Here is a 12081-nt window from a genome sequence, read left to right as displayed (position 1 = left end):
ATGTAAAAGATGCCTGTCAAGAGTTTGTCTCCCAAGATGGAAAGAGAGAGATCAAGAAAGGGGATAGTGTCGCTGGAGATGGACCAAGTGAATTTGAGGTCAGGGTGTAAGTTAGCAGGAAAGTGTTTGACCTGCTGAGTTCCTCTGGTATTGTGTTATTAATTCAATCTCTACATCTGCAGACTTTCATGTTTTACTTCACCACATTATTGGTCTAAGGGTACTGTACCTAAATGCACGGAGCATTGGGAAAAGTAAATGACCCAGCTGCAGAATGAAAGATGACATTGTGGCCTTCACTGAGACATGGCTTAAAGATGGATGGTGATTGGGTGCTGAATGTCCAAGGTACAGTGGATAAGAAAGATAGGCAGGTAGGTAGAGGGGATGATGTGGCCCTGATAGTGAGCAATGATATTAAATCTCTAGATAGAAGGGACATAGGGTCAGAAATGGTAGAATCCTTATGGGTTAAGAAATGGCAAGGATAAAAGGAACCTATTGGCAGTTATATACAGGCCCCCAAAAAGGGGCCAGGAAGTGGACTACGAGCTACAGCTGGAGACACAAAAAGCATGTCATAAGGAGAATGTCAAAATAATTATGGGGCATTTTAACATGAAAGGGGATTGGGAAAGTCAGGAAGGTGCTGGGCCTCAGGAGATAGAGAGATTTTAGAATGCCTACAGGATGGCATTTGGAACAGCTTGCCGATAAGCCCAACAGGGATCAAATGTTTTGGACTGGGTGATGTCTAATGAGGTGATCAGGGAATTAAAGGTAATGGAACCCTGAGGAAGTGGTGGTCATAGTAGAGTTCAGTTTCAAATTTGAAAAGGATGTGTCGATATTTCAGTGGAACAAAGGGAATTACAGTGGAATGAAGAGGAACTGGCCCAAGTTGACTGGAAAAGTAAGTTAGATGGAGGGAAGGCAGAGCAGAATTGGATGATATTTCTACAAGAAATAAAATAACCGCAGGATAGATTTATTCCAAGAATAAGGAGAATTGTGAATGGAAAAATGGCACTATGTGGCTAACATAATAGAAGGGAAAGGGAGGGCATATAAGGAAGCAAAACATGTGGAAAAACAGAAGATTGGGAAACTTTTAAAAACTTAAAAGTCATTAGGAAAGAAAAGATGAATTATGAAAGGAAGTTGGCAAATAACTTAAAAGGATACTGTTTTTTTTAAATATATAAAGAGTAAAAGATTGTAAGTAATTTTTTCTAATGGAATACACTTGTTCATTTCTATGCAACCATTGTTGTATTTTTAAGGTTGCCTCCATTTTCCAAGTTGTCATTATGCCTTTTTTTTTCCTGCTCCTGCAAGCTCAATCATAATAAATCATTTTTGAATCCTGTCTAATTTTTAGGCCTCACAGGAAGATTTCTGGATCTTTTGCTATCTTATTATTTTGTAAATCTATTTAATATTAAGTTTAAATCCTCCCAAAATGTTTTCACTTTTGCACATGTCCAAATGGCATGTAATACTGTTCCAATTTCTTGTTTACAATGAAACATCTGACCGACATTGTTGGATTCCATTCTGTTAACTTCTGTGGTATCACGTATAATCTATGTGTCCAATTATATTGCATCATACGAAATCGAGTATTTATTACTCCTGTGCAGAGTTCCTCCCATGTTTTGTTCTTTATTCGTATTTTTAAATCTTTTTCCCGACCTTGTTTAGGTTTCTACATTGCTTCATCATTTTCTTGGTATTGCTATTTTCTGTACATATTTGTGATAAACTTTTTTTACTATTCCAGTGGCTGTAATTAAGTATTCGTAGCCGCTACTCTCAGGTCATCTTAAGCTTGTTCCCAAGTTTTCTTTTAAAAATACATCAATGGTACATAGAAATTAACAAGTGTATTCCATTAGAAAAAAATTACCTACAATCTAAAAGACAAATATACTTTATCTGAACAAATTTGGAAACCATACATCGCGTATACTAGAAACCACCGATTTCAGACCTCCAGCTCTTAAAATGATAAGCTACAATTTCTAGGATAGCACAATTTCTTTTTCTCTTTTCTATTCTTTTATTGTTTATTTTTCTTTGTTTTATTTTTGATTGTTATAGGGGGTTGGGAAGGTGGGGAGAAAAGGAGAAAATGTCACTGTTTATGTTTTAATGATGAATGTTTGTACATATTGTTATTGAAGTGGTTCACAGTGAAGTATTAAATAAAAAATTCTATTAAAAAAAGAGACACGGGTAGATATAGGACTGATTGTAAAAGATGCTGGAGAAATTATGATGGGTATCAAAGAGATGGCAGAGGAACTAAATGAGCACTTTGTGTCAGTCTTCACTGAGGAAGACAACAGCAATATACCCGATAGTCAGAGGTCTCAGGGAATAGAATTAAGTGCAGTCAGGATTACTAGAGAGACAGTGTTTAGTAAAATGAATGGACTAAAGGTAGATAAGTCTCCTGGTTCAGATGATCTGAAGGAGTTGGCTTTAAAGATTGTGGAGGCATTGAAAATGATATTCCAGAAATTAATAGACTCTGGCATGGTTCCAGAGGATTGGAAGGTTGCAAATGTAGTTCCGCTGTTTATGAAAGGAGGGAGATCGAAAAAAGGAAATCACAGGCTTATTAGTCTGACATTGGTAGTTGGAAAGTTATTGGAGTCGATCCTCAAGGATGAGGTTATGAACTACCTCAAGGTGCTTGACATGATCGGTCCAAGCCAGCACGGGTTCATGAAGGGAAGATCTTGCCTGACCAACCTATTGGAATTTTTTGAGGAAATCTTGAGTAGGATGGACAAGAGAGAGGCTGTGGATGCTGTGCATTTAGATTTTTAAAAAGGCCCTCGATAAGGTGCCACATAAGAGGCTGTTTAATAAGATGACACCCCATGCAGTGACAGGAAGGATATTAGATTGGGTGGAGTATTGGCTGATAGGCAGGAAGCAAAGGGTGGGAATAAAGGGATCCTGTTCTGATTGGTTGCCGGTTCCTTTGTGGTGTTCCACAGGGGTTGCTGTGGGGGCCACTTGTATATTGATGAGATTATGGAGTGAATGATTTTGTGGTGAAGTCTGCAGATGGCACCAAGATAGGTGGTGGAGTAGGAAATGTTGAAGGGACTGAAAGGTTGCAGAGAGACTGGGACAGCATGGAAGGGTGGGCAGAGAAATGGCAGATGAGATACAGTGTTGAGAAATGAACAGTTGTACATTATGGAAGAGGAAATAAACAGAGCAGATTATTATTTAAATGGGGAGAAAATTCAAAATTCGAAGTGGAAAAGGACAGGGGGAGATGTTGGCATTTGTTTCAAGAGGAATAGCGTATAAGAGTCAAGAGGTGTTGATGAGGCTCTATGAGGCACTGGTGGATTTGGAGCCCCAACTGTGTGCAGTTTTGGGCCCCTTACCTTAGAAAGGATGTAATAATTTTGGAGAGAATACAGAGAAGATTACAAGGATGATTCTTGGAATTGCAAGGGCTAACATAAGAGGAATACTTAGCAGTTTTTGGACTATATTTATTGGAGTATAGAAGAATGAAAGGTGATTTCATGAAAACATTATGAATGCTGAAAGGATGGGACAGAGTAGATGTGAATAAGATGTTTCCCGTGGTGGGGAATCTAGGACAAGAGGGTACAGTCTTAGAATTAGAAGGTACCCATTTAAAACAGAGATCAGGAGAAATTTCTTTACCCAGAGGGTCGTGGATTTATGGAATTTGTTGCCATACAGCTGTGGAGGCCCAATCACTGGGGGAGATTGATAGGTATCTAATTAGTCAGGGTAACAAGGGATTATGGGGAAAAGGCCAGAACTTGGAACTAGATGTGAGAACAGTTTAGCTCAGGGTGGATTTGTGGAGCAGACTCGATGGCCCACTTCTGTTCCTTTTTCTTGTGATCTTGTGACATGACATCCCAGTGATTGGGAAACTGACTCAAATTCACTCACCAAAATGTAATTCAATGTTCAAATGATTTAGTGCAAGAATGAAAGTCAACAAATTATAGCAAAACAATGCTTTATTCAGAAGTATTGGTACAAATAAATCAATGAAACCAACCAGGCCAAGAAACTTGGTGTTTGAAGGCGTCCTTGATCAAACATTTTGCTCATAGAAGGTAAATGTTTGCTCATTATTTGCGTCATGTTATACCAGACCAATCCAAAATTTGTCAGACTACATTATCTCATAACCTGCTTCTTTTCCTGCTTTAAATGTTAATCCATTTTTACTTCAAATCAGTTACATTTTTAAAAACCATTCCCTGTGATGTCATGCTTGAGTTAAATATGTTTTCCCCAATTTATATTTTCACTCTTTGTAACATTTGTAATCAATCATGTATCCTGCAAGCAGAGGAAACGGGCTCTCTGTTCAGTCTATTGAAATTGTGTCAATATTTACAAAAACACCTCTTCACTCTTGGAAAAATATCTGTTTCAAATATCTCCTCTTAGTTTTTCATTGCTTGCATTAATTCTTCATTGTGTTTTCCGTAGCTTCAATGTGTTTTTAAATATAGATGAAGAATATATTGAAATAGCTTTGTCTGACGTTTTCTGCTAACCTGCTTTTGACTTTTTAATGTCATTTTCAGTTCTTTTTTCTGTTTGTCCAATCTGTCATTTTGGATGGTCAGATTTTGTTTTGACCAGGTCTGAAAGTATCTCTATATTCAAACAAACTTGATCCATCAACAAATCCTTCCTATTCACAAATCCATGAAACATTCTGTGACATTCATGTGCAAAACTTTTTATCTGTCGTTGGCATTTATTTATATATCACGTTATTTGCAAGAACCTTACTGTCTGAAAATTTATCAATTGTTTTAACTCTTTTTTTATTGAAATATTTATTCTATTAAATTTAACAATTACATCTTGTTTTTAAAGAAAAGCTAAAAACAAAAAGAGAATTAGCATAGCTAATATAAATCTGGTGAAAGGAGAAAATCCTCAAAATATGCACACAGCAGATTAGGTGGCAACTGTGGAGAGAGAAAAACAGAGTGCCTACAGATATGGGATATTTATGTGTTTGAACCCGTTGACAGTTGTTTGCTGCCTGCTTCTTCATCTGTACCATGATGTTGGAGTCTCCATACAGTCGCCCTGTGGAGCAGCAACGGAAACAATTCTAGGACGTACACTACAAAGCTGTGTCAAATACAGGAGGACCATCTCATCAAAACTGATCATGGAAACCGGTCTAAGCCTCAGATAAAGGAGGCTCCATAATTCAAAACAAAGTTTTAAAAGTCACCTGGAACAGCTTCCTTGACAAAACCTTCTGTGTCTGACCTACTGAGTCCTTCTTGGCCTCGGCACCCAACTGGTTTTGTATAATTATCTGACTAATCCTCTCATTGGCTGCATTCCAGTATCATGTTATAGCAACTGAATCGCAGCACGAAATGAAGAATGAGAAAATGATCAGACGTAGTCGAGTCGAAGTTCAGTAAAAATCGTTTAGTCAAACAGTCACACACAGCTTTTTAAAACCCCCACGCGTTCCCAATGATGTCATCACAATGTGACATCACGACGGCTCTCGGAACCCCCCCGAGCCGGTTTGATTAAGCCTCTGGTGAGCCGCTGCAATGTCACATTTAGCCTATTTAAGGATGATAAAAACTGCCCTTCTTTGACTTCATTCGAAAGTTCATAATTCATCCAGGTTACTTTGAGTTATCCTCATTTTATTTCAGAATCAGTTTTTTTCCCAAGTAAATAAGATTTACTTAATATTCCCGGAAACTTTAACACACAATGCATCTAGTCATCAAACCTCAGGAATCAGGCATGATTTTACATCCCTGATAATTGTAACACAAGTTGCAACAAGAAGAGGTCCTTCAAGAAAATAATTGGCAGGAAACTTGAATGTAAAAAGCAAAAGGAAAGTACCTTGAATGCCTTAAACCCACAATTTTTTCACACAATTTACTTCAAGCAATGAAAGTAGAGTACATTATTGGTCAGAAAAACAGTTGGGAGTTAATAGTCAGTTTCTCATGTATTCAGCTCTGTTCTCCAGCTAAAACCAAAATGTCAGTTCAAATGCAATCTAATTCTCTACTCACTTTATACCTAAGACTGTGTAGCTAAGTATGACAATAACATCATCCACAAATTTGCCGACGATACCACAGTAGTGGGTTGGATAAAGGAAGGGGATGAGTCAACAAACAGGACGGAGATGGAAAACTTGGCTGAATGGTGCACCAACAACAACCTCGCACTCAATAAGGAGCTGATTGTTGACTTCAGGAAAGGAAAGCCAGAGGTGTGTGATCCAGTGATCTTTGGGGGATCAGAGGTGGAGAGGGTGAGCAAATTTAGGTTCTTGGGAGGAGTTACTATCTTGGAGGATCTTTCCTGAACCCAACACACCAAAGGCATCATAAGGAAACCACGTCAGCACCTCTACTTCCTCGGGAGTTTGCAGAGGTTTGGTATGTCACCAGAAACCCTGGCAAATTTCTAGAGGTGTGGTGGAAAGGGTGCTGACCAGATGCGTCATGGTCTGGTATGTGGACATCAATATCCCTGAGCGTAAAGCCCTCCAAAAGGTAGTAGCCACAGCCCACGACATCACAGGCAAAACCCTCCCTCCTATTGAGTACATCTACATGGAATGCTGCTGTCGGAGAGCACCAGCAATCATCAAGGATCCACACCATTCAGCACATGTTCTCGCTGCTGCCATCAGGAAAGAGGTGTAGGTGCCAGAAGACTCGCATCACCAGGTTCAAGAACAGCTGCTACCCCTCCACCATCAGAACCCTCAAGGACAAAATCAATCAGGAACTCACTTAAGGACTCTTATTTGTGCACTTTATTGATTTTCTTTGCCCTACTGTATTGCATAGTCAGTTTGTTTACATTTGTTATCTGTTAACAATTTTTTTTTGTTTACATCTTTATGCTGTGTACAGTTTTTTAGCATGACCAATTAGCAGTAATTTTCCTGCACCTGCAGGAAAAAGGAATCTCAGGGTTGTACGTGATGTCAGGTATGTACTCTGACCATAAATTTGAAATCCAATGAGACCTCTCATTCTAAGAATCTCACTTTTACCTTGGTGACATTTCTCTGCAGCATTCCCGAGAAACAACTTTGCAACAATTCAACTAACTATCAATGTTCTGGGTCTGAAATACGAATTTCAACAGCTTCTCACTTATTGAAACCACCTTCAACCAGATGTTAATATGGTTCTTTTAAAATATTTTCCAATGTTGGCATTGGATTTACTAATTTGGCACCAGTTGGTTCAAAAAAGCATACTTTTCCAAGCATTTGGGATAGATTTGATCAAGTTATATGTTTCTTCATCCAGAAGACAGGAAGGCCTTTAACACAACGGTACGGGGTTTCTGACTTGCTTTGTATGGTTTTCTCTTTCTCCTCAAAAGATTGAGATGAATAAGAAAACTGAGATAACTTTGCTGCAGTTTCAGAAGCACGAGGCAAGGGTGGTGGGGTGGGAGGCATAATCTCCGAATCTGTGGGTGGTGAGGAAAGAGCTAAAGGAGAATGCAACTGGGGCATTTGTGAAATGGGGAGAATGGGTGAGGGAGAGGATGAGTTGTAAAGATGAGTGTGTCCCTGTAACTGTGAAGTAATTAGGGGCGCAGTTGTTGGTTGTGCGCCCAGTAGTGACGGTGGGAGTGGAGGTGGAAGAGGGATAGCAGCACCCTCATCTAACTGGGAAGTAGTTGAGGAACAGGACTCATTAGATTGAAGCTGTCCAGGCTGCGCAGAGGATGCAATAAGAGATGATGGAAAAGCCACCGATGTATAAGTGAAGGGATGAGATGGTGAAGGAAGATTCAGCCGATGTTTCTGACCAGGTGCAAAAGCAGGTGGAGCAGGCAGTTGTGGAGCAGGGGGTGCCACTTGTGTTAATGGACATGGTGAGAAAGAATAAGGGGGTAATAACGCATGAGACTTAAATGGTGGTGAAATTGATGGAGGAGACAGCTTTTCAAGGAATTCCATGTTCATGAATGTTGTCATGGACCCTGCACTCTGCACTGGTTCAGTTAGAACATAGCCCAAGTGGGAATAAAAATCTTGCTTATCATGAGTGGAGAGGTAGAGAGTTTTAAACCCTTGGTGCTTAGCATAAGCTTCAGTAGCTTCCATTAATTTTCTGCCATAACCCTTGCCCCGTAATTCCTTAGCAACAACGACTGTCTCCACAAACAAGCCACTAGATTTCCCAACGACACGTGAGAGCTTGCTATGCCCCACCAAATGGCTCCTCTTTTCATTGTTTGTGTTTCCAACATTCTTCAGAATCTTTTTCAACACAAGACAAACTGGGAAACTATCAGAGGATTTCTGAAGTGAATGCATCCGTGAAGCTTTGCTCCTCTTCCATTCTTCATTAATGAGATCTGCACAGGCCTCCACAAGTTCTGGACAGTAGTGCAGAGGAACTGCTCTCAACTCTTCAGTTATGATCTTCTCACACTAACAGCGATAAAATGTTAGAATTCAATTAAGCATCTATACACATACTGACAAAACAAAGCCCACCTTTGTGTAAAGAGTCTCCCTGGATGCACTCTCTTCTCCCATTGGGCAGAAGGTTCAAGGGTGTGAAATCGCACACCAACAGGCTCAAAGTTTTTTTGTCTGCAGCCATCAGGCTCCTAAATGAACCCCACCACAATAGGACTCTCATGCTGCTGATTGGTAGCAATTGATCTTTTTTCTTCACTGTACTCTTTACTCTAATTGTTTTTGTTCTTTTATTTTACATGGGTGTATGCATGTTAGAATTAACCAATTAGGCTGCTCCCAGACAAACCCTTCCCACTGTACTAGGTACAATGTGACAATTAAACGGAAATTGCATTCAGACAGTTTTGCATTCTGTAAAAACTAGAAGCCTAATGTACAAATCTTTTATTTGACAAATTTTTTTTTGATATTCCGTTAAGATTTCTCATTACACACAATGATTCCTATCATTGCATCAGTCTTTCTCTTCAACTCGCCACATGGAAGATTTTAGTTTAATTTAGGCATGTTATTCCATTGAGACAGTGGTTGGGGAGTCACAGACTGTACAATGCAAGAAAGTTTGACTCTGATATTCAAAGCACTCTGACATTAAATGATAAATTAAGATTTAATCTAAGATAAGAGATGAAATATGAATAAAGTGAATAGAAATTTTTAAAACCATAGCGACAAGACATAAACCAAGTCACTAAAAGGTTCCACGTGGAATGCAGCACAAAGTAGGCAATTAGCTGTGAACATTAAATTATTTAAAATTCTAAAATACCTGAAGAACATAGCGGTAAATTTAAAAGAAATATAATGGATCATTGAGAGGAAGCGAAAGTTAAAGCCAAGGGTGAGTGAAAATAGACGTGTGCAATGGTTGTGTGCAACAATGAATGGAAGCAAGGACTGAAGCTGGATATCGAATCGGACCTTCGGCTGGGACCAAAGGCAATGGAAAGGAATTAAAATGAGGGGAATGAATACTGAATGGCATTGGGTCAGATGGGCAAATTAGTAAGTGAAGTGAAAGGGCATGTTTGAGTCCAGGATCCTTGGACAGATTATAGAGGATGTAAAACAAAAAGTATCAAAAACAGATAATGAAAATGAATGGAAGGATTAAAAATCAATGGTTGTCAAAGAATAGAAGTGCAAGATTAGAGAGAAGCAAAGAAAACCACCCAAGAGGATGAGACAAAACTTATATGCACACATAAAATCCAAATAGCAGATAAAATGGTGGCTGGTTGAGCTGCAATATAGAATAAAATGGTCCTTGAAGCTTCAGAAGCAGCATCAAAATTTGTTGAAAATACAGACTGTGAGAATAGGGAAAAGCTCCACAAAATGTAAAGGCAGCTTGCAATGCATTGAAGGAAGTGAATGCCACTGCAAATTCCAACATCTGGCTTGTGTGAAGATTACAGCAGAGGTCCTGTACAAATATGAATGCAGATTGTACAACTGGTACTTGCACAGCAGCTTTGATTCAGTAGAACAGAGGAATTTTGGCAGGCAAAATATGAAATATGAAAGCTAATCATGTCATAACAAGTGACCTATCACAGGGTTATGTTTTAACTCAGGTGAGCTCAAAAGACAAATAAAGGAAAGAAATTCTGGTGCTAAATGTCTACGGAACTGAGGTGCCAGATTCCCACTGAGTCTAGCCCATTTAGCATGGCTGTAATGTGATGTAATACGATGGAGGGTGTCCTCAGTGAGTTTGTCTCCACAAGGACTGTGTGAAAGGCAATTCCTCCTTCCATTATGGATGGATTACTGTCACAGTAAGCTAATGCAGATGAGGCCAAGTACATTTATCCCTTGCACTGGTTTATTTGTTAATGGTCATAGAATGTGTTTGACAGCTATTTCTTTCAGAATGCAAATTATGTCTGGTGCCACCAAAGGGTTCTTGGTGATAGACATTGAAGTCCCTCTCCCAGCCTACACTCCGTCCCCTTATTACTTTCAGTGCTTCTTCCTAGTATAGTTCAACAAGAGGGAACACTGGTTCATTATCTGTTGGTGATGCTAGATGATAATTTTAGAAAACTTTGTAACTTCAGTTGCTTTAGAAATGGATGTTTCAGACCTCTGAAGAAATCAATTTATGGAATTCTTTGTAACCCGGGGAACTACATGTTCACTTCCAGACCTACACTTGCAGGTCTGCGTGTACAATAAATCACAAGGCAGTCTGGGGATTGAATGAACCACCAACTTTTTCTTCAGTTCAAAACCACTACCAAATCAGGCAGATTCATTCACTCAGCTTGCCAATAAAGAGTTGGTATAATTTATCATTTGGAAATGGAAAGGATGCTGAAAAGGGGAGTGGAGAATGAAATAAATCGAGCCCATAAAAGATGAGTAATGTATTCATTCCATGAAAAGCAGAAAGCCATCAATAGTCATAAATCACAGAGTTGTACGGCACTAAAATGTAATATTTGGTTGGGCCATCTGCACTAATCCAGTTTGGCTGCGTTAGGTCTGCAGCCTTCTAACCTGTGCCTATTTAATTGCCTTTCTAAATGCCTCTTAAATATAGTGATTGTATTCGCCCTCTTCACCTCTTCTGGCAGAGTTTCAAATGTCAACCACTCTCTGTGCAAAAATCTTTCTCCTCAAATCCTTTATTAAAGCTCCTTATGTCTCACCTTCAATCCATGCCCTCTTGGTTTTGATCCCCTTAACATGGGATAAAGACTCTTTTAATCCTGGCAATGTCCTGGTGATTCTGCAGCACATCCTTCCTAATAATATGGTGACCAGAACTGCACAACATATTTCAAATTCAGTTTAACCGGTAAAGTTACAGCATTATGACCTTTTTTTATTTTCTCTGCCAACTTATGAAGAAAAGCATACCATATGTCTACTTTTCCGATATTACCTGCCTGTGTTACCAAAAAGGCCATTGAGACTGTTTCATAGCATGAACAATTCTTATGTGATTAATTAAATTAAAACTGCCAATTGCTCACACATCATCAATGAGACCTGTGACCATTGCTATTTTATCTTCTTTCTAAAAATTGACTCCTTACATACACCTTCATTCAGAAAATCTAGGCTTTTGGTCCTGGCAACATTTTAGATCTTTATCAAATTTTACATGTTCACCAATAAGTTCTACTGCAAACCTTGTTACAGTAGTCTCTCGTGTCAAGACTAACAGCCTCCACAAGGTTGCATATGAATTACTGATCACTTTCTACATATTATTTATAAGAATTTAGACAGAATGAGGGGACAGTTCCTCACTCAGATGGTGGTGGCCAATGGAACAAGCTACCAGACAAAGTGGTACAGCTGGGTTCATGAGACCATAAGCCATAGGAGCAGAAATACGCTATTCAGCTCATCAAGACTGCTCTGCCATTTAATCATGAGCTGATCCATTTCCCCCACTAAGCCCCACTACCTAGCCTTCTGCCCATAACCTTTGATGCCCTGGCTAATAAAGAACCTATCAATCTCTATCTTAAATATACCCAATGACCTGGCCTCCACAACCACCTGTGGCAACA

General features: G+C 39.2%; 1 protein-coding gene across 4 annotated transcripts in view; it reads right to left on the bottom strand.

Annotated features, from left to right (window-relative positions):
- The window catches only part of LOC138763021 (hyaluronidase-1-like), a 53227-nt gene that overhangs the window by 23720 nt on the left and 17426 nt on the right, over window positions 1-12081 (bottom strand). For 3 of the 4 annotated variants that reach the window (XM_069936518.1, XM_069936522.1, XM_069936523.1), the window contains one exon: window positions 6836-8497. The exons of the other annotated variant lie outside the window; for it this stretch is intronic. In XM_069936518.1, coding sequence (XP_069792619.1) covers window positions 7334-8497 — 1164 coding nt within the window. In that variant the 3' untranslated portion in view covers window positions 6836-7333. Of the gene's footprint in view, window positions 1-6835; window positions 8498-12081 lie in introns of those variants that run through there. 4 annotated transcript variants of the gene reach the window in all.

This window comes from Narcine bancroftii, chromosome 5 (assembly GCF_036971445.1).
Source record: "Narcine bancroftii isolate sNarBan1 chromosome 5, sNarBan1.hap1, whole genome shotgun sequence".
Classification (NCBI taxonomy): Eukaryota; Metazoa; Chordata; class Chondrichthyes; order Torpediniformes; family Narcinidae; genus Narcine; species Narcine bancroftii.
Note: the sequence above shows the minus strand (reverse complement) of the source record. Positions and strands in the feature narration are given on the sequence as shown.